Below are 25,443 nucleotides of genomic sequence, written 5' to 3'. Positions count from 1 at the left end.
CGTGTTCCTCCACATCGTTACTCCCTTCTGGTGAAACTCTTTGCTGTCAAGTGAAAAGCAGCCACACCTTCCCCAAAACCATCAGTTTGGAGATGGCAGTGACAGGGACTATATAAACACTGGGGGAAATGCCAATAACTTAAACTGGGGAGAAAAAGAAAAACAACTAAACAGTTGATTGAAAAAAAGGCTGCACCTGCAAAGCTATATCTGTTGCCTAAAATAAATACAAGCAAGTGTTAGAATTAGTCATACATTCACAACCTTGTCAGAAAATGGTTAGATGACTATGAGATGTGTTCAACAACACCCACTGTTCCTCGGACAGGGCTGAATAGGGAACACTACTGTATGTGAGAACGAGAGAGTCTCCCCCGCCGTCCACCTGAGATTTTCTTTGGATGCCAGTGCATGCTCCTGGAGCCTAGGGCAATGGTTCGCAACCACAGTAGTCCTTGAGGGGGTTCCAGGTGGTCCCCAGCTAAATGATGGAGAGTGGTAGCCAAATGGACCCTTATAGATCTTTAACTCTTGAGAGCGTAAATTTTAGCATTTTACGCTCTCATGTGTTAAATTATTGTTAAACATCTGCATTACTTAATTAAAGAATTGTTATTTGGATCAACGTTTGCCTGTTGTCTCTCCTATGGTACCACATTAATACGGCATGGAATTGAGGACAAAATCTTATCCAACAACAACAGAAATATTCAAAGTTTTGGGTCTGAGAGTCTAAATCTCATCAAATGGTGGTCCGTGGCTCAAATGCCGAATAAATAATGGACCTTGACATGAAAAGGGTTGAAAACCACTGGCCTAGGGTAAGGAAATACGTGGGCAGTGCCATTCACCTGCATCAGCGGAATGCAAGCCTGTGTCCCTCAGTGCAGGCAGGCTGCCAGCGGTCACTAAAGCGTGACCCAACCAAGCAACACTTAAGCCCTCCTTTATACGTCGTCGTATGAAGGTGTTGCACGACAATAGCAGATCTACAATACAAGTCACAGAAGTGTGACTGTACAAACAACTATTAACAGCAACCCATTCCACCATGATGCTCAACCTGTGACTGTGATGCCTTCCCACTTGATTTTTTCCCACTCACACACATGCCAACAGAGCTCACAGATATCCTTTAGAATAAACAAACAGCGCACACAGTGTCAAAGTAGCAGATTTACGCTCTAAATCTTAGGAGATAGAAAAAGCACAATGTCGACCTACAGTACACATATTTGGTGTCATTCTGAAATATTTGTGCAGATGCAGGAATGTGTGAAAGGGAAGTTATTTTTTTTGCCAACTGGGACGTGATCGGAATCCAATCCAATCCAATCCAATTCACTTTATTTATAGAGCACATTTAAAACAACAGCGTTGAACCAACGAAATGGTGTCTGAGGCTGGCTGAGAGGAGAAGACGGACTGCCTCTGCCTTGAAGTGAGGCTGGCATGGCAGGACAAACAGCGATCAGGGTCCCAGAGGAACCCTGAGAAATGGGGGTCACTGGGCCCTGCCATAGATCAGCCAATACATACACAAGGACTGACAACATGAAACCTAAAGTCCCTATTCTGGGGGGCGAATATTCGCTGAAAATAGAATATCGTCATCCTCACAACGTGTCACACTCACAAGCTTGTAGATCTGTAATTTTCGGTGAAAAGATTTGATGTAGAGGGAAAAAGGAGCGGAGGGGGGGGATATAGGGTTTTAACTCCAAATCTCAGGGCAGAAACTCTAACCACAAGGCCACTGAGCACTGAGCACTGAGCACGTAGACACCAGAGTGTACCTGCATTTATGAATTAATACCTAACATATATGTGAGAACTTATGCTATCTTTTTTATTGTCTGAGCAACAGTAGCTACTCAGCATGCCGGCTGTGTCGAGACTGAGGAGACAGAAGTAGACAACGTGCCAGACAGGGTAACAACGTGCAGTAATAAATCTGATAATATGACCACCGAGGGGATCATGAGCTAAACTGATATCACAGCAGACTACTACAATAAACGCTAGGCAGAGGAGGGCGTGTTATAAATCAGAACGACGTGTCACAATTTATACTGAATGCGCCTGTGGGACAGAGTAATCACTGCGAGGCTGAAGGCTGATTGCATAATCACAGTGATGCATCCAGAAATAAATGTGTATATTACACAAGCAAAATCCTCATTTATTCATTTGCAACTCTGAGAGTGTGTACAAATGGAACCAGTTTGGTTCTATTTGTACACACTCTTAACAGAGTTAAATTACTACTGAGGATTTTATTGTGTATAAAGTCATGGCTCAACAAAGAAAACATAATATATGAAGCGGTGACTGCAGAAGATGGATGGGATGGAAAGATCGAAGGATAACAAGAGCACCTCATACGGGTGCATGACACTCCCGCCCACAATGGTAACAATGGGCTCAGAATGCCGACAAAGAGTGGTTGAATGTTGTCTACAGCAGCTTTAAGATACCCAATACAACTGGGTGACAGCTGCCTCATAAGCGTGACGCAGGGAAATAAATAAGCAGCCTTATGCCACAGAGCTGTTGCGATGTGGAGCGTAGTGTGACATCCAATGTGTGACTTGGGGAAATAAGCAGCCTTATGCCACAGAGCTGTTGCGATGTGGAGCCCAGTGCGACATCCAGTGATTAAATGTTGTCTATATCACTTTTAAAGGCCAGTCCACACCAATGATTCATGACGCAACTCATTGCAACATGCAACTACTTGCAACTACTTGCAACCATTAAACCCAAATGGCAGTTGCAAGGAGTTGCATTGGTGTGGACTGGCCTTTAGATATTCAATACAGCTGGGTGACGGCTGCTTCATGCTTCAGGCATGACTTAGGGAAATAAGCAGCCTTATGTCATCAAGCTGTTGCAGTGTGACATCCAGTGGCTGAATGTTGCCCATAGCACCTTTAAGATGCCCAATGCAGCTGGGTGAGTGGTCAAGACAGTGGTTCTCACAGTGTAACACTGAGCGTTTATGGGGGTCCTTGAAATGTACCACTGGGTTGGCACATTGAGCGGGGGGGCTGTGTTACCTTGCTGGCTCTGAGGATCTGGAACATGAGAGGCAGACCATGTGTAATGAGCTCCTCGGTGTACTCCTCCTCCTCAATACAGCTGAACTCCTTCAGCAGACCCTGGATCAGTGGCCGACGGTTCTGCTGGAAACACGTGCGCAGAGACTCGAGCCAGGTGTGCAACGTCCACGGAACCCCTGGGAATTGGGGGGAGAGGGGGATACGCCGGTAAAAATGTGTATAAATCTCATCGTAAACAACGATCCATCCACGCAACCACATCTGGACTACGCAGCGAAAAGACAGGAGTGTTTAGCTAGTTTAAGTTAAATTGACACTCTGGATTTGACTGTTACTGTGTGTGCAGACTGTTTATAGAAGGGAGACGAACCAAGGCTGCGTATGTCTATGGTGATGTCTACGTGTCCGTGTTCGGAGCTGTGGTACATGGCCTCTTTCAGCGCCTTCAGTCTGGCCTTCCCCGTTCGAATCAAGTCGATCTGTGACGGGGTCCTCTCCTCCAGGTCGGACCCCTCCGCCAGAATCTCCTCCAGAGACAGGACGTCCCCTTTCCCTTTCTCCGTCTGGGACAACAGCTTACGGAACACATTCCTAGAGGAACGGCACCAACAGACACCTTAGCTGACAAATAAAACATCATTTCTGCTAGATTTGTATGCATTAGTGTGAGGTGTTTGACTTTGTATTCAATTTTGTCCTATGTATATTTATTCATGTATTCTGCCCTGTCCCCAAAATCTCTGTATGTGGACAAGAAGCTTGCGAAAACCCATTTACGGATGGATACATCGTAGCTGCAAAAATACATGAATAAATAAATAAAAATGCACTAACAATTACTGTACTGTAATACTGTACAACAATGTCAATTTCATGGCCACGCTCTGATGTGTTTCTCATTGTGAATGAGCTTGAGATTGAGTGCAGAGTATGCAGAATAAACAGATTGTGTAGTGTGTGTGTGAGCCTCCATGTCCGCTACTGTGTGTGCGATAATGTGCATGCGTGCATAATCGGGCTGCACACTGTACATGCGACACGTGGGCAAATGCGTGCATTACCTGTGTCCGTGCGCTGCTGCCAGGCTGTAGGAGTTCATGTCTCCCTGGGGGGCGGTGGAGATGCCATTGCGGTACATGGTCCCCACCATGGGGTCAGCTCCCCTTTCTAGCAGCAGGCTCACCAGTTCAAAGTTACCTTTGTGGATGCAACAGGGGCAGAGAGTGAGAGATAGAGAAAGAGAGAGAGAGAGAGATAGGATTTGTGATTATTCCTTCCAGAATGCTGCCTTGGCAGGTCCTTTCCATCTCTCCAGCTACCAGGAAATGTTGTGCCCCTAAAGACATAAACGAGCCAATAATCACGCTGACATTCAGGTGCTATCCACCCAGTAAAATCCTCAGTGTTCATTTGATCCATTTGCAGGCGAATCCTCAGAGTTAGCCTGTTAAAACCGGGAAAGAATCTGTTGTCATTTTAGATTTTAGCGTTGGCTATTCAAAAATAGCAGATATACAAGCTCGTACATCTGCAATTTTTTTTAATCTTTTTTAAAATATCAAATGAACGACTGGTTTAGAAGGCATTCGTAGCCTGACTGAGGATTTCACCGTGTACAGGTATAGCTTCTGGTTGGCCAGCTGGTGTTGCCAGCTTGGTGTTACTTGGCCAGCAGACGGGCCCTGCATGGAGTCATGCGGTGTCGTGCTGTACCTGCAGCAGCTGCCAGCTGCAGCGGAGTCTCCGTGTAGTTCTCCATTCCGTCCTGCAGAGAGCCCTCCACGTTGGCTCCGGCATCCAGCAACAGCTGTGGAGGTCAGGGGGGGAGGGAGGGGTGGAGTGGAAAGGTAGTGGAAACATTGAGGAGAGAAGAGGGGGGTCACGTAAACTCGGGTCACTTGGTGACTTGTTCTCTTGGAGACTGTGCATGGTGTGCATGAATCGTGATTTATACCTAGTTGCCCGGTTGTGTCGCTCACTGAAAGTAGCCGATCTAACAAGCTCACAATGCATTTTCAGTGCGTGAAATGGCGTACAACCAAGAATAAATCGGGCATGAGACCCAGTACATCTCACTGGATGGACAGTCATCATTGAATTAAACTGTAGCAAATCAGTTGCACTCGACTTTTTTTTCGTTGTCATGTGAGTAAAGAATGAGCTTTTCCAGCCTGTAAATCTTTCGACTTTATCTGAGATTATCCAAGCTAAATTTGCTCTTCGGTGAGTTGAAAAATGACTTGCAGTTAAAACAATTAGCTTGGCAAATGGAGCATGAAATGGTTGGACAATTACTGACAAAACATCTCATGATTTCACTACCATTTCGTTTTTAACCAGTATTGGATTAATTTATAGAGCACAAGGCTTGTAGCCATGTAGGTTAGAATTTAAAGATTTTTTAATTCCATGGAAAAAGCATTTTGAGAGTGAATTAAACAAGTTCAATACCCATGTTGTTTTTAACCAGTATTGTATTGTCTCTTATGTGATCTACTTGGATTAAGAGCACAAGGCTTTTAGTCATGTCAGTTCGAATTTAAAGATTTAAAAAATCCATGGAAACTTTTTTTTTGTGAGATAAAACAAATTCAATACACATTAGAGTGCAGAACTTTCCACATTCAACTAACTAAATGCAGTCAGAAACCTTTGCACAAATGCAAATCGACGAGGACGTCATAAAGAACGATAGTTCCGAATTGTATTTCCCTGACAAATGAACTCCTTTCTGGACAAACACTATAAAAAACAATAATGACCCAATTTCCATCCAGAGGACACTAGCTCTAGCTCATTAGACAAATACAATTTCAACAATATGAATTTGGGAGGAAAAAAAAGAAGGACAAAATACAGAGCTCACACAGGGAGGAGAAAGGTCTCACAGTGATCATTAATTATCATTACGTCTCATCTGGCAGCAAATACGACAGCGACCACCAACAATGAAGTGAGGCACAAATGAGAGGGAGATGAGAGAAAAATCACAGTCACTACCTGCACCACAGGCACATGTCCGTGTAACACAGCGAAAGTGAGTGGCGTCCCCTGCCGCGTTTCAGGATAGACTGAGGGGTGCTTGTGGACTGAGTTTGGCACCTGAAGGAAGTGACACAGTAGGTAGGTAGGTAGGTAGGTAGGTAGGTAGGTAGGTAGGTAGGTAGGTAGGTAGGTATAGGTAGGGGACGGGTGTGAGGGGAAAGGTGAGGGAGAAAAATATAAAGCCATTAGAACCTCTACATGGCCTATATAGAACAGTCAATCAGCTGGAGAGGGAGGGAGGTGGGGGGGAGTTCCTCTAAAGGAGGACTAACGTTAATTAGCTAGGAACCCCTGGGGCTCAAGAGGACATGGTGTCCGGGTGTCAGCCCCGTAATGAACACAATAGATTGATCTGTCTAGTTAGGTCCTGTCCTGGTTCGTTTTTTTTTGTTTCCCCTCTCTGATCTGTGCGCAGCGCAAGGAGTCGAGACGTGGTATGGTAAATAACCTCATCTAATCCTGACTGCGGGAAAGTGACACACCAAAGGCTCCCATTTTTATATTAAAATTTCCACAGACTCCTCTGGGACAGGAGGCTCAGAGGCATGTGAAATACAATTACTTTGAGTTTAATCACTGTGTTAAGAAAGCAATAAGGCAGAGGTAATTAATTTAATGCTGTCTGAGGGGAGGGAGTGTGCCGGGAGAAGTCTGAATGTATTAAAAGCGACTTATCTGTGACGGGAATATCTATAGACACATTCCATCAGAGAGTATTCTGAGGCTGGGTCACAGCCATCGAGGATATCTAGGCACGTTCAATTAAGAGCGCATCTGTTGCTAAGTCACAGTCATAAGAGACATCTATGGACACGTTCAATTAGAGAGCATCTGAGGCCGAGTCACAGTCATAAGGGATATATCTGTGGACACGTGCAATTAGAGAGCAGCTCAGGCCAAGTCACAGTCATAATGGATATCTATGGACACGTGCAATAGGCTCTATGCACAGCAGCCATATTAGAAAGAAATTGGGCCTCTTCCTTACTTCCTTCACAGGTGTTACCCAATGGTACTAATGAAGGCTCTGTTCCATTCTGGTCAAACAGAGTCAGGGTGCTGATATTGTGCATGTTGGCTCACTGGAAACACTCTCAGGGTTCCTTGAGGGGCTTCCAAATGGACCCTTACGGGTGTGTAAAAGTTATGGAACCACTGTGCCACACTAAATGGAACGGAGCCTTCATTAGTACCATTGGTAACACCTGTGAAGGAAGTAAGGAAGGGGCCCAAAGTTTTTCCAATTTCTGAGTCTCGGTCATAAAGTTCCACTTCGTGGTGCTTCTTGGTGACTGGATCAGGACACACAGGTGTAGTGGCACATGAACTCTTGACACAATGGCTGATGATGATGGAGCATGATGGTGCACTGACTGATGAGGACCAGGATCATGAGGCCTTCACTGAAAGATCATTAGGTTTAAAGAACCTCATCTCACCCTCTTCAGACTCCACCTCACCCCCTATAGCACTTCACTCTGCCTGAACCCCTTCCTGCCACCTTCTGCCTCGATTAATGCTAGCGATTGACCAAGATATATGCATGGCTACCATGCAGACATACTGTATCTAGGTCACTCGTTCTCATGTTTTTGTTACTTAGGTTGGTTTTCTTGACCACAATGTTAAGAACGTAGATAGCATGTTATTTCAACGGGTGGTAGGTTCATTGTTTACCTGGTATCCTATAGTTTCAATGTACAGAATGTTATTTTTCGCCAATTTTGTTTTTTAGACTTATGCTAGGTTCTTGGCTAACCTGAAATCCTAGTTTCTTAGGGCACTGTCTCTCCGCATTCTATGTATGGGATGACTTTGCTTATTGTAAGTCGCTCTGGATAAGAGCGTTTGCTGAGCTCCGAGCTCCTTCAAGGGAATTTAAGACAGGCAAACTTTATCCCATCATCTCAGAGGCAGAAGAAAAAGGAATGACCCGACCACGAACTCTGTGACACATTTCATGATCTTGACTAGATACAGATCTGTGGTTTTATCATCCACATAATAACTGAAAGGCTTGTTTTAATGTGTTTGTAGAGTGGTAAAGTACAGTACATAAGCCTCATGATCCTCACCTCTTGTTTATAAATACTTAACAGAATGGCAGAGGGAAGTGGAGCAATGATTCTCAACCCTTTTATTATCAATGACCCCCAGTTTGTTTTTTAATCTCTGGGATCTCAATCAATACAGTACACTGTAAAATCCACAAGTGTACAGATGGAACCAAATGGACACGTAAGGATCCATTTAGTTCCATCTGTACACTCTCAGAGTTACAGACCCGTAAGGATCCATTTGGTTCCTAATTATCAATCATTTAGTCGTGGACCCCCTGGAACCCCCTCAAGGACCCCTGTGGATCCCCGGACCCCACGTTGAGAACCACTAGAGTAGAGGAGGGAAGAGAGATGATGGACAACACAGTTTTCTCCAGCCCATACATCACACAAATAAGACGCACATGAACAAACTTCCACAGCTCATATTAACACAATACAAAAGCCACATGCATTTAATAATTGAACTCTTACCAGTTTAACAACAAGTTGAAAGTTCTAATTAACCTGTTGTAGACAACTGATATCTACTTAAGAAATAACAACACAAGCAAGGCTGTGGTATTAAGTGATGGCATTGGTAAAGCTACGGGTGTTGAATTCTTGTCTTAGCCATGGTGTAATGTCAGATAACACGGCCTTGGAGTTAATTATTGCTTTTATAACACTGCTGCCAGTGATTAGCAGCAAGATTCACCTACAATTAAAACTCAAAACGTCATGTTGCTAGACAAAAACCAAGCATAGCAGTGGGTCATGATCATCGTGATTGTATACAACAGAGAAACTTCTATGCGTTCCAATGGGTGGTTCCAATTAAACTGTGTTCTAATCAGCTTTATCAACCACTTGCACATGGCCGAGCTCAAACAGTAATATACAAAACATGAATGTGTTTCTAGGTCAATTATAGCATGTTGGTGGATGCCACAATGGAATGGTTCATGAGGGACCAAAATCTAGAAACAAACTGGAGACCAGTGGTGGAAAAAGTAAAAGTGGAGTAAAAGTACAAAAGTATTGTTATGAAAATGTACTTAAAGTACCAAAAGTAGACAGTACTCATTATGCAGATTGTCCCATTTCACAAGTTTTAAAATGTGTACAAATCTTTTAAAGCTTTTAAAGCTCAGAATGCGTCGCGATGCGACAATATTTGCCTCTGAGATGTAGTGGAGTAGAAGTGAAAGTATAGAAAAATGGAAATACTCCAGTAAAGTAAACATTCCTCAAAAGTGTACTTGAGTACAGCACTTGAGTAAATGTACTTAGCTACTTTACACCACTGCTAGAGACGTTGGAAAAGACATTCTGCTGGGCCGCGTGTGTGTAGTTTTATGGATGAAAAAGAAATAAAAATATGTTACGCAAAACTATCTAGCACATAATTATGTTTCATGGATTTGCCATTGATCAGCACACAGTCTCCGGGGCAGACTGGCTCCTGGTTCATTCAGACAGACGTCACCAGCACTGACCTCACTGTTAATGTCAGCCCCAGCATCCAGCAGCATCTGCACCATGGCTTCGTCTCCACGGACACACGCGTACATCAGAGGGCTCATCCCCTAGACAAGCGCACATAAACAAACACAGAACACGCACATGATGAATGCAATTGTTAATTAGCGGCAGATCTTTTTTTTTCTTCCTGTTTTCATTTTTATCCCACGATTTAGCAACCCCATTTTTTTCACCTAGTGCCAATTGTCTAAGTAATCCTGGGCACTACACTCCCTCTGCCACCCTAGGGAGAGCCCAGCGTGGAGCTCATGCCTCCTTCAATGCATGAGAGCTAACAAGCCTTCTTATCACCCGACAATGGGGAGTTTCCCTTGTTCGACGTAACGCGTGGAAGGAACACGGTATTCCAACCAGTTCCTTTCCCCTCCATCAGGCGCCCCGGCTGACCAGGGGGAGGCAGTATAGAGACCAGGATTAGCCTTAGCCGCGGATCTGAAAAGATGTGTCAAGGCCTCCCATATTGTTAAAGGCTGTCAAAATGATTCCAATTTTTACAGAATTTCTAAAGATCTTTCTAAATGTTTTGACAAAAGCCAATCTCCAAACACACAACCTTGTAGATCGGCTAAGTATAATAAAATGCTACTGTATTTGGCTAGGGATGCCTGGAACCCCCTCAAAGACCCCTGGGGGTCCCTAGACCGCACTTTGAGAACCACCGCATTACTGGACAGGTTTGGTCACGGACATTTAAGTTTAAAATATCCAAGTTTAAAGGACGGTGGTCTATGTTTATGTCTATGCATTGTCTATGACTCACTGTATACTTCACATTACTGGCAAGTATTTTCCAAAGTACATTGTGGTTTGTTTTATTTTGAGGAAGCCATTGGTTTCAATTCATATCAGTACGGTATTAAAATGCTTGCAGGACTTGAAACATGCTTGAGATATACTCTGTATTCCAACACACTACATATCCTTGTGTGGTGATTATTTGTCAACGTTAATGTTGCTTCGAGATCAGATTTACGAATCTGAATCAATCATTCAGGTAGGTTCTAGGACTAGGACTATGTAGAAAACATAAATAAACAAGACATCTAAAAATAAATAAAAAAGCTGTGCATGGGAAGATTGTCTATGTTTATGCATGATATACTGTATGGCCGAAACTGTAAAGAGACAATGGCATGTATTGTTGCTGGTATGGTCCCTTAACATCATTTCCGACATTGTGACCTGACGTGGAGTCAAGTCTGTAATTACATACAGTGTAAAGCCTAGGATCATCTAGATTCAAAGTTGTGAAAAGAGTGAGTGCTGTGTTGTACATGAGACCATTCTACCACTATGAATACAGTGGATGTGCAACCAAATGTACCACATTCACTCCAGCGCAATCATCATCTGAAAGAGAGAAAACTAAATCACAGAGCCAAGGCTGAACTGAACTTCTGATGCCCTCTCAGCGTTTTGTCTTTGGTATAGTTTCCCTCCAGGCAACGACATTAATTAGCATGAGAGCTGCGACGTGATTCAGAGGAGTATAAGTTCTGCTGTTGATATAACATTTCCAGAGATACTAAGTCAGTATTTCCACTGGAACTGTACGATCAGACATCAAAACAGCTCGTCTGTCTGGCCTTTTTTGCACCGAATATGTATCCTCAAGCTAAATACTGTACTGACTTTCGCAAGATACAAATGTAGAACTGCAAGTTCTACATATTTTCCCAGCCAGCGTTATGTTGGAGGTGGGAGTTTTGATGTGATGCAGAATTCCGTGGCTCTGTAGCATTATCATCGCTGTCGGGCAGAAACCCGTTATCTCCATATTTCATCTTTTCATGTTTTCTTTTTTGAACAAATGTTATACTTTGTTGGATGACAGTGACCCTCAGAAGTAGCGGAAATTAGCCTGCTTGAAAAGTGGTCAAGTCTGTCTGTGGGTTTTATAAATATTTAACCAATGAAAAGTATTAACAAGAGCTTTGTTACTAAATAAATCTTCACTGGATCCACTGGAGCAAAGGTTCTTTTTTCCATTTCCTGAAAATGAACGCTTTTAGACCATACACTACAAGGTTTCCACCCGACAGTGATGATATAATAAACTGCAGGTATAAGTTTGTCTGAACATTAATTTAGTACGGTAAGTGGGATGGCTTTTCTGGATGGTGCACATGGATGAGTGAGTCATGCGTGCTATGTGAGCATACATGAAAGGTTCACTGACAGCATGCTGTATGTGTGAGGAACAGAATCCCCAGGCAAGGTGTAAATGTGTGTATTATGCGCATGCGTGTCTTGTCTCTCTGTATGTGTGTGTGTGTGTGTGTGTGTGTGTGTGTGTGTGTGTGTGTGTGTGTGTGTGTGTGTGTGTATGTGTGTGTGTGTGTGCGTGCGTGCGTGCGTGCGTGCGTGCGTGCGTGCGTGCGTGCGTGCGTGCGTGCGTGTGTGCGAGCGCGCGCGAGCATGCGTGCACACTTATACTGTACTTGTGCGCCAATTGTCCCTACAAGTATATAGTATATATAATAGTAGAATGTGAGAAATAGACAATTTTCCTGGTCCTCACAAGAGAAGGGGTTGTTTATGGTTAAAAAAAGACTTGGGGAGTTAGGCTTTCAATTAGGAAAAGATTATATAGGATTAGGATTTGACATTAGAATTTAGGTTTAGGGATTAGGTGCTTGAATTATGCCTGCTTTAGACTTTGTTGTGCACTGGTGTTGCGCACCAAAAATAGTAGATCTACACACAAGCACACATTGTAGATCGGTTATTTTTGGCATTAGCGTTACAGATAAAAATGCCATTCATAAAAATCGCCTGGCTAAAATGTTGGTGTCCTCACAAGTACAGCATAGTAAAAATGTGTGTGTGTGTGTGTGTGTGTGTGTGTGTGTGTGTGTGTGTGTGTGTGTGTGTGTGTGTGTGTGTGTGTGTGTGTGTGTGTCTAACCTGCTCACTCATGCTGTTTATGCCATCAGGCCCCAGTAGGCTGACAGCCTGTTTCACCAGGTCCGTACGCCCACAGTTGAGCATCCGGAAGCCCAGGTCCTGGAGGAACTTTGCCTCAGTGGAAGGAGCATCCAGCTTCCGCGAGGCACAGAAACAGTCGTCCGCTCTGAAGTGAAAAAAAAAAAAAAAAAAACACAAGCAGCATGGTTCACGTTGGCAGTGGCGGTGCTGGAAAGTAACTGAACTGAAATGAACACTCAGGATTTTACAGTGCAAAAACGGGGCTGAAAAAGGCAATTACTGCAAAGTGTGTCTTTTCTTCGATCATGTCAGAGATTGTGTGCCAATGCACTATTCTATGTGTGTGCACTCGTGCCTGCGATGCTCGTGTTATCTCAATACTGTTCAGTATGTCATGCTTCTTGTGATTTATGTGAACGTGCTTGGATCCATACATTCTGTAGTGCACATACTTTATACCGTATGTATTATACAGTATACTGCCTACTGTGTCGGGTGGAAACCTATGTCCAAAACAGTTACTTTTCAGCATTCTAATTCAAAAATAACAAAAGTAGCATATCTACAAGCTTGTATATCTGCTACTTTTGATACTTTTGTGTGACACTGTAGTATGATCAAGTAGGGCATTCATTTATTACAAAAAATATTGAATATGGAGATAAGAGGTTTCTCCCTGACAGCAACAATATACATATTGCTGTCGGGCGGAAACCTTGCATGTAAAAAAAAAATACTTATTTACGAAAATAGCAGATCTGCTACTTTTGCGCGACACTGCAACACGACAAGGTATAAAATAGGGCATTGTTTGAAAAAAAATGATGAAATATGGTGATCCAAGGTTTCTGCGCGACAGCGGCGATAATCTTAAACGCTACAACGCTGCATATTGTCGTACTTGAGCTGGCGCGGTTCACAGTCCACTCCAGCCAGCAGCAGCCTGGCGGCCTGCCGGACGTCATCACTGTCCACAGAGAAGCTGCGTCTGTGCTCCGTGTGGGCCACAGAGACACGGATCCACTCCATCAGGGGCGGCAGCACCATGAACGGCCTGCGGGGGGAGACAAACACTCATGGGCACTCACAGCACCACAGACATATGCTAGAAATTAAGTCATCTACTAACTGTGCATGTAGTCACTGTGCCAGAGCACTTAACTGCAAAATCCACCAATCCCAGTACCAGTGGCGGATAGTAACAAAGTACATTTACCTCTGTATTTTACTTAAATAGCCGTTCTACAAGCTCAATTTCTGAAAGTTTCTGGAAAATCTTTGAATTTTGGGGGAAATTGTCTAAATTTCAATACAGCAATGCAATGATATTAAAAAGATGTACTTTATCCTGAAATGTAATTTTGAATGGTTTAGCATTTTTTAAAGTAAGAACTTCAGTACTTTAACTCAATACAAATTTGACCTGGCAGCTTTCACTAATGTTTGATCAGGAGTATCTATACTTGGACTCAAGTACTGGGGTTGAGTACTTTGTCCCCCGCTACCGAGTACAAACCAGGACAGACCCTGCACAGGCCCCACGACATGGGTTACGTTTAGGTATGGGTTTGGTGTGGATAGGGCAGGGTAAGGATCTAGGAGGACAGTTAGCCAGCTGTTAGTCGATGAGATTGTTTGACAAACTCCCAGAGTCAGAGCTTGCTGAAATTGGGGACCAATACCTGTTCAGAAGCTACAATGTTATAGAGGACTTGGATAAAGTATTTGTCTTTCCCCTCTGGCCAATGGATAGGGATTTTCTAAACTAAAACAGCTGTGTCACTCGTTGGACTGCCAACTAAGATTCTAAAAACATAACAAAAACAACTAAATAAATAAAGAAAAGTGATGCCCAAAGCCTCTATTGTCTTCCTTAATTCCTCTAATCCTTGAACAACAATAACGATTGTTCAGATGTTCCCATTAGGCCAAATTATGTTGCACAACAAACAAAACAAACAAAATCGCTTACCATAAGCGATTATACCATTTACAGAGCTCTTTCACCAAGTGAGTACGGTCCCACAGATTCGCTGTGTCAGTGCGTCAATACAATCAATGACTGGATATGCCAAAAATCTTCTTCCAATTAAACAAAAAGACAAAACGGAATTGTCTTTGGTGCCAAGGAAGAAGGGCTGAAAGTTAGTGCTCACCTTGACTTCCTGTCTTTTAAGACTAACAACCAAGCCAGAAATCTTGGCGTAAAGCATCCATATTCTGGGTTGAACATTAGGCAAAAATAGCAGATCTATAAGCTTGCAGATCGGCTATTTTTGGCGAAGAGATTTGGTGTCGAGTCCAGTTCTCTAAGACAACAGGGGTTTAAGTGGTTAATAGCCACACCAAGTCAATAACAAAGTCAGCCTACAGTACTATCATCTTATGAAAGATGATAGAAAACAAGAAAAGGAAACAAGACAGTGACTAATAACCACATGGCTTGCCTGTGGATCTGTGATGTCATGTTGATGACGTTATATTGACCATATTATATTGCTGATGTCAGTCTTGCCGAAAAATGAAGGGACAGCGGGACATAAATTCACAAAATGTGAAAAATATTCACACAAAAAACATCTCACAACACGCACACACACAGATGGCTCAGGTGCAATGCACCCTAAAAATAAATAAAGCAACAAATATTGAGGATTTGTGTCCAAACAAGAAGTGAAGACAAAATGTGTAGTTAGGTTAGGTTACTCTTTTGGTCTTCTCTCAGACAGCTTCAGAATGCAGCTGCTAGAGGTCTTCTCTGCACTGGCTTCCATTGTGTAATAGAATTGATTTTTAAAACGAAACACTTAATCGTTTAAGGTAAAAAATACATCTCTGATCTGATCTGCTTTTACAGTATGACCTCTCTCAGGTCAACCGGGAACAGTCTTCTAACTGGCTCCAAGCTTAGGCAAAATGGTGAGGCAGCGTTTTGTTATTATGCCACACAGAGTTGGAACAAACCTCCATTTGAGAATTATGTGCACCAACTCTGACTCCTTTTAAATCCAAGCTAAAAACTTTGATGTTCTCCACTGCCTTTTCTTGTTGATGTTTTGCCTACTATTTGTTCCCCATTTTTGTTGTTTCCAATGTTTGTATAGTCACTGCCAAACCCCACTGTTGGTCTTGGGGAGGGTGTAGACAACTATGTGTCTCCTTCGATACACATGGAGTCATCAGCCACTTCTTTTCACCTGACAATTCTGTTTCCCACTGAACAGGCACACTGGCCAACCTGCACGAGTCGCTTGTGCAGAGACAGAGAACGCCCTCCTCACGACCAACTCGGCCAACTGTGATTGCTGGAGTGACTGCCCAGACAAGCCAGAGGCACCATGGAGGAATCAAACCTCATGGTGGTGGGCAGGAACTTTACCCCTGTGCCTCCTGGACGCTGCCTGAAATTGCTCTTTGATCTTTATGTTTTTAGGCTATTTTATTTCTTATGTAAAGCACTTTGAATTGCCTTTGTGTATGAAGTGTGCTCTACACAGGTTCGGTTTTTCATTTCCAAATGAATAGATTTGTGTTTGTCCCATCAGCCAGAGGATTTAATAATGGAGCATAAATCCTTGATAACACATTGATCTCTTTGACATTTCCAAAAACCTGTGACCAGATTATGTTCCTAATATACCGCTGGCAATTGTGGCACAAACAAGCGGTAGCTGTTTTGAATACAGCTCATGTCCTTCTTGTTGTGTGCTTGCCGTCATGCGCACCACTGGGATCCACTGCTATACATCATTTGACAAAAGGACGTCTCAATGCATGGATGGACTGTCCTTCACATGTGCACAGCTCCCAGCTGTCACTCATCATTAATTAGTCACTTCTCAATTATATTCTGTGTACGCGGGGTGACCTATGCTCTTTTAATGCTCCTCAGTTTCATCAGCTGATGAATACCAAACCTCGTTTTATCATTTCAAAGGAAAGGAGGAACGTGACTTACATTTCCCTCTTACAGACGTCAGAGGGAAACATTGAATTCATTAAGCCACATCAACACCTCATCAAGAGGCATCAAAAGAATGCTTATATGTTCCTTCAGAGCTCCCAGTGGATATGCAAGGTCGGAAGCAGTTCAAGGTCAGGCTGTTTCCATACAACCCTATTTCAGGTATTTGCAGCTGACAAGACACTGCAGGGTTTTTTGTTTGTTATCATTATCATTTGTTTGAAGTTATTACAAGGTCATACGTTTCTTTTTTGTGATCAACTTTTTTTTTCTTTTTTTGGGAAGCTTTTCAGAGGGGAGAGACATTACATTACATCACGGTGTATGGGCAAACAGTTCACACAAAATCCTACAGTAGCTTACAGCAGGGGTTCTCAACCTTTTCAGGCCGCGACCCCCAAAATAATGATATTATTTCCCGCGACCCCCCGCGTGCACGCGCGCGGTCCCGTTCGCACGCGCGAAGGTTATTTAATTATAATAGGTTATTTGATAATTGTTAATTATCAAAACATTTTTGCAAAAAGTGGGTAAATTGAGTAAATTAACTGATAAAACATGAATTAATGATAACATAAAAAAATATTTTGTAAAAAAAAAAAAAAAAAAAACTTTTTTTTTTTTTTCAAATCCACCAAAAAATCTGGCGACCCCCCCAAATTATTTGGCGACCCCCCTGGGGGTCGCGACCCCCAGGTTGAGAACCACTGGCTTACAGAAGTGTATCTTTTCAGTACATTAATGACCACGTCAGTGGTCATTAATGTATTCATGTACTATGTATATCGTTTGCCTGCTAGCAATAGTGACAGTCTCTTCCTCTGATCTGGCAGTCCTGTGGTTGCAAAACAACCCAGGCCGCTTCTTAACCCCTTTACCAGACCCCCGGGTTCGCATAGACATTAAAGAAAGGAAAAACCATGATGTATACAGTATATGTATATAACACAATATATTTTAAATAATGCAATGAATGAATATGGTTTTTTTTATACATTACATGATTTCAGGTCCACATACTGTATGTACTTATTATGGATTCCTTTTTTTCTTGGTAATCAAAGTTAAAACAGATGTGAGCTGGAGACCTGTGAGGCACATTAAATTGATGTGAGCTAAAGACCTTGGGGGCATATTAACTGATCGCTAGCTATATTACCGGCAATAATGGGTGGAGTCCCTGCTCAACTTCAACTGTCAGTTTTGCGTCATCCCTCTTTGTGAGTGTAAGCTCCAAGAGAAACCATAAAAAAAGACTATAGATGGCTATTTATAAAGTGGAGCGTATACAGTAGTGTAATATGGACAGTAAAGTCATCACAAAACACTACATAATCAAAACGTTTCAACGTTTTCACTTCCGGCTGGAGCTGTGTGAACGAGAGGATTTGGTAAGGGACAAGGAGCTCTTGTGGGAACTGCAATGAAGTGCTCTGTGTTACAAGGGCGTTCTCAGCAAAAGCTTGGAAAAAACACACAAAGTGGCCAGCAATGATGCAGGAATCACGGGAATTAACACTATGGAAATAATGGCTTCATCTTTATGTCATTCACGCTTAAGGCCACAACAACACAGCGCCGTGGCTGCCGGGTGATAATGACCTACTTAGGTCAGTAACTCAGATTATCGATACTGACTGGGCACGTGTCTCTGCATGCCTGTTCCAACTTTCATTTCCTGCTGCTTGTTTTCTCTTGGGTCACCAGAAGGGCTTACTCTAGCCTAACAAGCTGACAATTGACTCGTATAAGCCAGTCCTCTCATTGCATATAGGAAAACATCTGGTGTGCCATTTCAAGGGTAATGGGCTAACCGTAGAGAACCAGAGGTGTTATAAAACACTGGTTCTCAAAGTGGGGTCTGGGGACCCCCAAGGGTCGTTGTCTTGAGGGGGTTCCAGGGGGTCCCCAGCAAAAGTATTTAATATAGAACCTAGATCAGTTCAATAAATCAATAAACACTTAAACTTTACATGCAGTCAAGCACATTGGCTATTTGAAAATGGTCGATCTACAAGCTCACAACGGGTCACATCGCTACGTGTCGTGAGCTTGTAGATCTGCTATTTTCAAAAGCTCCAGTGTAAAGCAGTGTTATAAAAGACCAGGGTAGGAGTATATGGTTACACGAGGGCAATGTCTGTCTGTAGTTCTCTGTGGAAGGTATACTGTACCACCAACCTGTCATACTGTATCTAATGTCATGTCCATATGTAGTGGTCTGTGTGTGGCCTGAAGAGAGATGTACAGTACTGTATGCTTTTCAGAAGGGTGCTACTGTGTCATTCGGCTCAGTATAAGACTGCAGCTTTTGACACGGCTTTAATCTTGTTAGCATCAGTTGTCATGGGTGAACTCTTTCTTCTGTTGAAGGGATTAACCACTTGAGCCCTATCCACATACTTTGTTGTACGGAATAGCAAAAATCACACCCTGTGTGAAGGTAGCGGCGCCTTTGAATACATTATGTCATCGATATGTGTTTATAATGTGTTTATAGCCATGTGTCATGTGAAGCTTGACCAATCACTTTGTTGACGGGTCTGACCAATCAGAGCGTCGACGACAGATAAAGTTAAATTGAGGATCTTTAAATAACTTACCTAGAAGGAGACTTTAGCCAAATAAAAATATATACAAAAAAAAACATGAGGAAATAAAAAATAAACCTTGACATCATAGTGATGTCATGAATAGTCCCCTTGCCTGACAAATCACAACCTTGACGGGCCTGACCAATCAGAACCTTGACGGGCCTGACCAATCAGAACCTTGACGGGCCTGACCAATCAGAACCTTAACGGACTCTTGGATTCTCGATCGTCTCTATCAAACCATTCTGTCATAACGGATGACTGGGTCCCGAACTCAGACTTTCTATACATTCACCCTTCATCTGTTCTTGTATCTTTCTCTTTCTATTCGTCATATTAACTTTAAATAACTTACCTAGACGGAGACTTTAGCCAAATGAATAATAAGATGAAGTCATTGTCATCGTTTATATAGACATCGAATTCTATATTCATGACATCATAGTGATGTCATGAATAGTGACCAATCACAACTTTGGCGCACCTGACCAATCAGAACGTTGACGCACCTGACCAATCAGAACGTTGACGCACCTGACCAATCAGAACGTTGGCGCACCTGACCAATCAGAACGTTGACGCAAAAGCCAGGCATAGAGGGCTAATATCCGCTCTATACCTAAAGGTATAGAGCGGCTAGCGCCGCTAAAAATAGCAGATCTACAAGCTCACAATATGATGTGCTGTGAGCTTGTAGATCTGCTATTTATGAGATTTTGGAAAAGTGTGAAATGTGGGGATTTATTTATTTTATTTCCACCAATAATGACATGCCCAAAATAGGGATGACAGGTTTAAAGTGGTTAATTGATACAGGTATTCAAAGGTGCCGATATAAATTTGGTAAAGGATGGCACTTCACTAACAAGCAGATTTTCACACATCTTTTGCCCAACTTGACGCAGAGGTCTTCGTTTGTGGATTTCTATTGCAGTAGACCTTTGAAATGTTCCATTTGGCTACTCACTAGACTAGACTCTGTGAAAGTGAAAAACTTAGTATACTTCTGAACAAACAGGCCCCATCTCAGTTCTGCGCTAGCCTGGTTCCAGACGAATCTGCCAAAAAATAATTGCCCTTAGCAGATTAGGTCTGGCCCCTCTCAATAGAGATTTTATTTCTCTCCAGTAAACAGTAAATATGTGATACTGTATGTGATGCCTCTCGAACTATGACTGGTAGCCTATTCTATTTTGTCTTGTTTTGTATCGTGTTGTCTATCTCTCTATCTATCTATCTATCTATCTATCTAACTTTAATAAATAAATACAAATATACACAAATAAACAGTTAAGCCCCATTCAAAATGTTCAAATATAGCCGGTCTACAACCTCTTAACGCGTCGCGTTGAGATGTGTTGAGACCTTGTAGATCAGCTTTTTTTTTGCTAATGTTTTGAAGACCGACACATGGGTCGGGCTCTACTCCTCACCTCTCCGTCTGTAAGGTGACCTTGGAGGGCTCGACGTTGGGGTTCTCCCACTCCATCTGGGGACAATGCATGAAGTAGCACAGTGTGTAGATGGCCTCTGGGGCCCAGTGAACCGCACAGTTCTTCTGGTGGAGCGGCGTCCCGTTACTGTGGTTCCTCATGTGCAGCGGCAGGAGGTGGTGCATCGCCCGCGACACCAGGTCACCTGACACACACACGCACACACACACACACACACACACACACACACACACACACACAAGGCCGCACAGAACACACATAGGTCAAACAGGGGCACATGCATATGCATATGCACAGACGGAAATAAACAAGCAGATTCATGCAGGAACACGCACGCACCCACCCACCCACGCACGCACGCACGCACGCACGCACGCACGCACGCACGCACGCACGCACGCACGCACGCACGCACGCACACACACACACACACACACACACACACACACACACACACACACACACACACACACACACACACACACACACACACACACACACACACACACACACACACACACACACACACACACACACACAGGGTGGTGGCCATGACTGCACTGTCTGAAAAAAATGTATATGGATAAACATGAGCTACTCTCTTAGCTACGCTCTCTCTCATTTTCTTTGCATAATTCCACAGTACTTTAAGTCATCTGGTTGGGTCTAAATGTCAATGTTTGAGAGGACTCCAGTGCTTATAAACGCTTGCCTTGCCAATTCATTTCATTCCATGGGACAGGACATAATTATTTCCGCTTACATCAGAAAATGTGTCCTAGTTTGGACAGACAAAGAGAGAGAGAGAGAGAGAGAGAGAGAGAGAGAGAGAGAGAGAGAGAGAGAGAGAGAGAGAGAGAGAGAGAGAGAGCAAGCGTTTCACTTCTAGCAAAGGAGCACACAGGTTTTTCATGCCAATAATCTCAATTATATAGAAACTTGTCAAGACTGGAATCAAAAATCCTCATAGTTAATCTATCAATTTCTAACAATGTGGTTACATTTGTACACTCTCAGAGTTAAATTAACAATGGCTATTTTACTGTTTAACTTGTTGAAAGCATTATTGTTGCGGTGCCGTTGTTATTGTGCGGATCAGAGGCGGACGGTCATTGGGGGCCATGGCCATGGCCCGGTCTGTGTAAACCCTGCTTAAGGGCAAGATCCGCCAGGGAAAAAAATCAACATAACAACATTAGCAGCCCCTCACCCTATAAGTCGCCTTTGTTTTCAAATGGGGCTCATTTGCATTCGGCCAAATTGTTAATGAGTGGCCATTAGAAAACCAATTTCGCCAGTTTCGGCGCACCTCTCCAGGGACGCGCACCTCTCTCCATTCAGAAATGTAATAGAAGAACCGTCGCCCTAAAACACCCTGCTACGGTTCTAAACCGGCGGCCTCGGTCCGCGGATAAAATGGGGCAGTGTGTTTTGGGACGAGCGTTCCGTTTTCCACCCGGACTGGCTCGTTAATTCTCAATAGACTTATCAGCCTTTGTTGCGCGAACCCAGCCTTTGTTGCGCGAAGATTCTGGCCCGGTCAACGTTAAAATTCACCATACACCACTGGTGCGGATAACTATGCTTACCTGCAACCCTGTCTAATTAATGCATGAAATTCAAATCCCTCGTCATAGTAGTGTGCTGTGAGATTTCTGTTTGCTTCTCTCTATCCAGGTTTATCCCTCTGGACTTTGACGTCATGTGATGAAATTCTGAAACATCTACAGAACATCTATTCTGCACCATCTAAAGGACATCTATTCTGCACCATCTAAAGGACAGCTATTCTGCACCATCTAAGGAGCTGTATCTGATCTTCTAGACCATTCAACCTGTCAGTATTCAAGACAAAGTGATGGGACACAATGACACATAAATGACAAAAAAAGAAGGGGAAAAAAAGCAACGTGCATTTGGTCATTCAAAATGACAAAGAAATTGTTTAGCATCATAATTATGGCAGTTGGTGGCTGCCAAGATTCCATTTAGCTTGAACAATGCGAGAGGCGTGTGGGTGAAAGGGACGGAATGAACAGGGACAGATCATTCATGCAATAATACTGTCAATCTTTCAGCTTTCTAGGGAGAGAAATGTGCCACGCTGATGAAGACAGGACATCACTTTATGATAAGATAAGATAAGATAAGATAAGATAAGATTTGGATGAGGTAAGATTTGGATAAGATGAGCTAAACCTTTATCTATCCCCGGAGTAAATTCAGCTGTCATAGCTGTATAGCCGCAACAGTAGCGAGAATGAAACACAGGAGGGGTACAGTTGCAATGGCTTTTTTTGCTACCTTTATTGTGACATTTCTTTGTGAAACAGAGGCTGGTTGTGTCTCAGACAATCATAGTCTCAGCCGTCCGTCCTGTGCCCTCGGGTCGATGGGATGTAAATGCAACTACACAGCCTTTCTTGTGTCCAGAGGCAGTACCAAAGCATGTTTATGTTACTGACTATTTCCTATTTCTCACCTCAAATGTTTTCAGATACATATTTTAGCGTACTGTTTAAGTTTGAAACAAAAATGCTGGTAATGTACCATCCAGCCGTAATCTTGAATTAGATGCAGAACAGAGTAGCACCAAGATGCTTAATTTAGGAACCCACGCTTTGCGACTAGGCATGAAATGGTACACAAAATGGTCTCCTAAGTGGGTGCCGTCTGACGGCAGATCTCGCAAACGTCCTATGTTTACTGGTGGAGAGTGTTGCTGGGACAAAGAAAGGTCGATAACAAAGTCAATTTTCTCCTGATTTGTCTCTCAGAAAAAAGCCATTTTAGTGTCAGAATGTTGGGAAGATTGTGTGGCTTGTGAAGAATGGGTCCAATATTTAGTTCACTGACCATGGGGCTAAAGAATCGTTCAGAAGCTGTGTTCACATTCACTCTCCCGTTGGAATTAATAGCCTCCTGCCTACTTACGGTGTCCTAAAGGGGCGACCACTTACGTCACACAGATACGGGAAGTAAAAGCCTGTTGGGCCGTCTTGCCCTCCCATTTGTCTTGGGTAGCAGCCCTGCAGTCTCTCCATACTCATTGAGCTACGGGAATCACACAGGTGAATGAAATCATGATTCATGATTATCCATCCATACCTGCTGATGTAATCACTGTTTTTGTTTGTAATTAAGATTGGAGATAGGAGTGTGGTGGGCAGCGATTCAGGAGTCCCTAGTTGGTGTTGGCTAGACCGCACTCTTGCATGTCGCAACAATGACATTTGAATTACTATTTTTTTGCATCTATTGTTAATTATATCTCCATTAAAATTTAGCTCTAAAGTTGCGAAAGCACTTTTTTCAGTCAAGAGAAATAAGAATAAAATACTGAGCTGCTGGCCCTAGATATCTTCACTGGATCTCTGAGTGAATACACTATGTACATTATATCCATACATTAAATACAGTGAATATATGAATGAATATTCAATCGTTTAATATCTGACGTACTGAGTAAAATCGCGATGGGGCCGGCAAACCCACGATGCACAACTGTGATGCGAATGCACATTCATTATTAAGATGAGACCCCATAGGTTATCTCAATCCCTCTTTCTCTCTCCTTCAGCAAATGAGGCTGCAAACGATGCCCTCTAAAGCATTTTTGTAAGGGGAGCCTTGAGAGCCGACTCAGAGACAATGCAGCAGCAACAGCCATCCTCATGTCTTATTTATTATGGCCGGTGACATTTTCTTGAGGGGGGTTGGAAGGCAGACGGAGGAGACAGACAGGCCGCCGCTGGGCAAAGAAAGGCAGATTATTGCTAAACCCACACAGCGAAAATGAGTGACGTGCCAGCACTTTAACACACACAGACAGTGTGAGATTATTTCCATTTCTTAGGGAAATGGTCTGCTACATTGTTACTGTTAAAAACAGGCACCTGGGTGTTCCTTATTTTCATATAGTGAGGCAAAACCCTAATCTCAGAGGGTCGAATTATATTTTGAATCGGAAAGGCGAGGAAAGAACTAACGAGAACGAGAGAAGGATGGAACTAAAAAGTCAATAGCTTTTCCATTATAAGATTTGAGGGTAATCGATATCTCATCCCAGGTAATTAACGACAGCAAAAGAGGCGAAGGCCAGCAAGAAAAGCTCATTTTTGTCAGGTATATCACAGTTTTAACAATGAGTGGAGCAGCATTCTATTTCACAACCGATGCTTTGAACAGCCTTGAACATGATGTGAGGAACATGCTAGTTACTTGGTAGTGGAGTCTGAATTGCTGCTGAATGTCTCCTGCAAAAGCACCACTTTGATTTACAATGGGAATTTATGAGAGTTGGCACGTTTAAAGTAAATAAACAGCCATGCAGTGCCCACATACTGGAACCAAACCTCTCATTATTGCATCTCAAAGTGTGATATCCATTTAATGTTTAATGTAAGAGAGAGAGCATTCTCTCTTGCCATGCAGAAGCAATTAATTCATGTTCCCTGTGGAGCAATTACCCAGTAGCCTATACTGTATGTAAACACGTTGTATCTATCACTCACTTGGGCATTGATGAATGTGCACTGGCTGCTTTAGGCACGGCCTGCAGAGATGCATGCTGCCATAATCCCAGTGTTTCAATGATTTGCTGCTACACAGCCATGACGTTGTTTAACGGCCACTGTTGGCCAATCCGACTCGGCACGATGCTGACCTGCTCCCAGCGCCCGTTAAAAAAAAGACCCAGTACTGTTAGCCAACCTGTACGCTGTGTTAAGACTGCAAAAAGACATTGCACTAAAGCAGAAATGACAGAGAAAGCGAGAAAGGCCAAAGGAAGTACTAGTAAAGGCAACAGCT

The 25,443-nt window shown here is 43.1% G+C and overlaps 1 protein-coding gene across 1 annotated transcript in view; it reads right to left on the bottom strand.

Moving 5' to 3' along the window:
• btbd11b (BTB (POZ) domain containing 11b) overlaps positions 1-25,443 on the bottom strand; it is a 118,366-nt gene that overhangs the window by 18,999 nt on the left and 73,924 nt on the right. The window contains exons 3-11 of the mRNA XM_084059122.1: positions 20,611-20,815; positions 13,521-13,673; positions 12,599-12,764; positions 9,646-9,735; positions 6,063-6,164; positions 4,776-4,869; positions 4,124-4,259; positions 3,433-3,653; positions 3,060-3,238 (exon numbers count right to left, since the gene is read on the bottom strand). Of these exons, the coding sequence (XP_083915248.1) occupies positions 3,060-3,238; positions 3,433-3,653; positions 4,124-4,259; positions 4,776-4,869; positions 6,063-6,164; positions 9,646-9,735; positions 12,599-12,764; positions 13,521-13,673; positions 20,611-20,815 (1,346 nt within the window). The remainder of the gene's footprint in view (positions 1-3,059; positions 3,239-3,432; positions 3,654-4,123; positions 4,260-4,775; positions 4,870-6,062; positions 6,165-9,645; positions 9,736-12,598; positions 12,765-13,520; positions 13,674-20,610; positions 20,816-25,443) is intronic.

This window comes from Gymnoscopelus microlampas (genome assembly GCF_963454915.1).
Source record: "Gymnoscopelus microlampas genome assembly, chromosome: 6".
In the NCBI taxonomy this organism is placed as follows: Eukaryota; Metazoa; Chordata; class Actinopteri; order Myctophiformes; family Myctophidae; genus Gymnoscopelus; species Gymnoscopelus microlampas.
The sequence above is the reverse complement of the archived record's forward strand: the minus strand, read 5'-3'. Positions and strand labels throughout refer to the sequence as shown.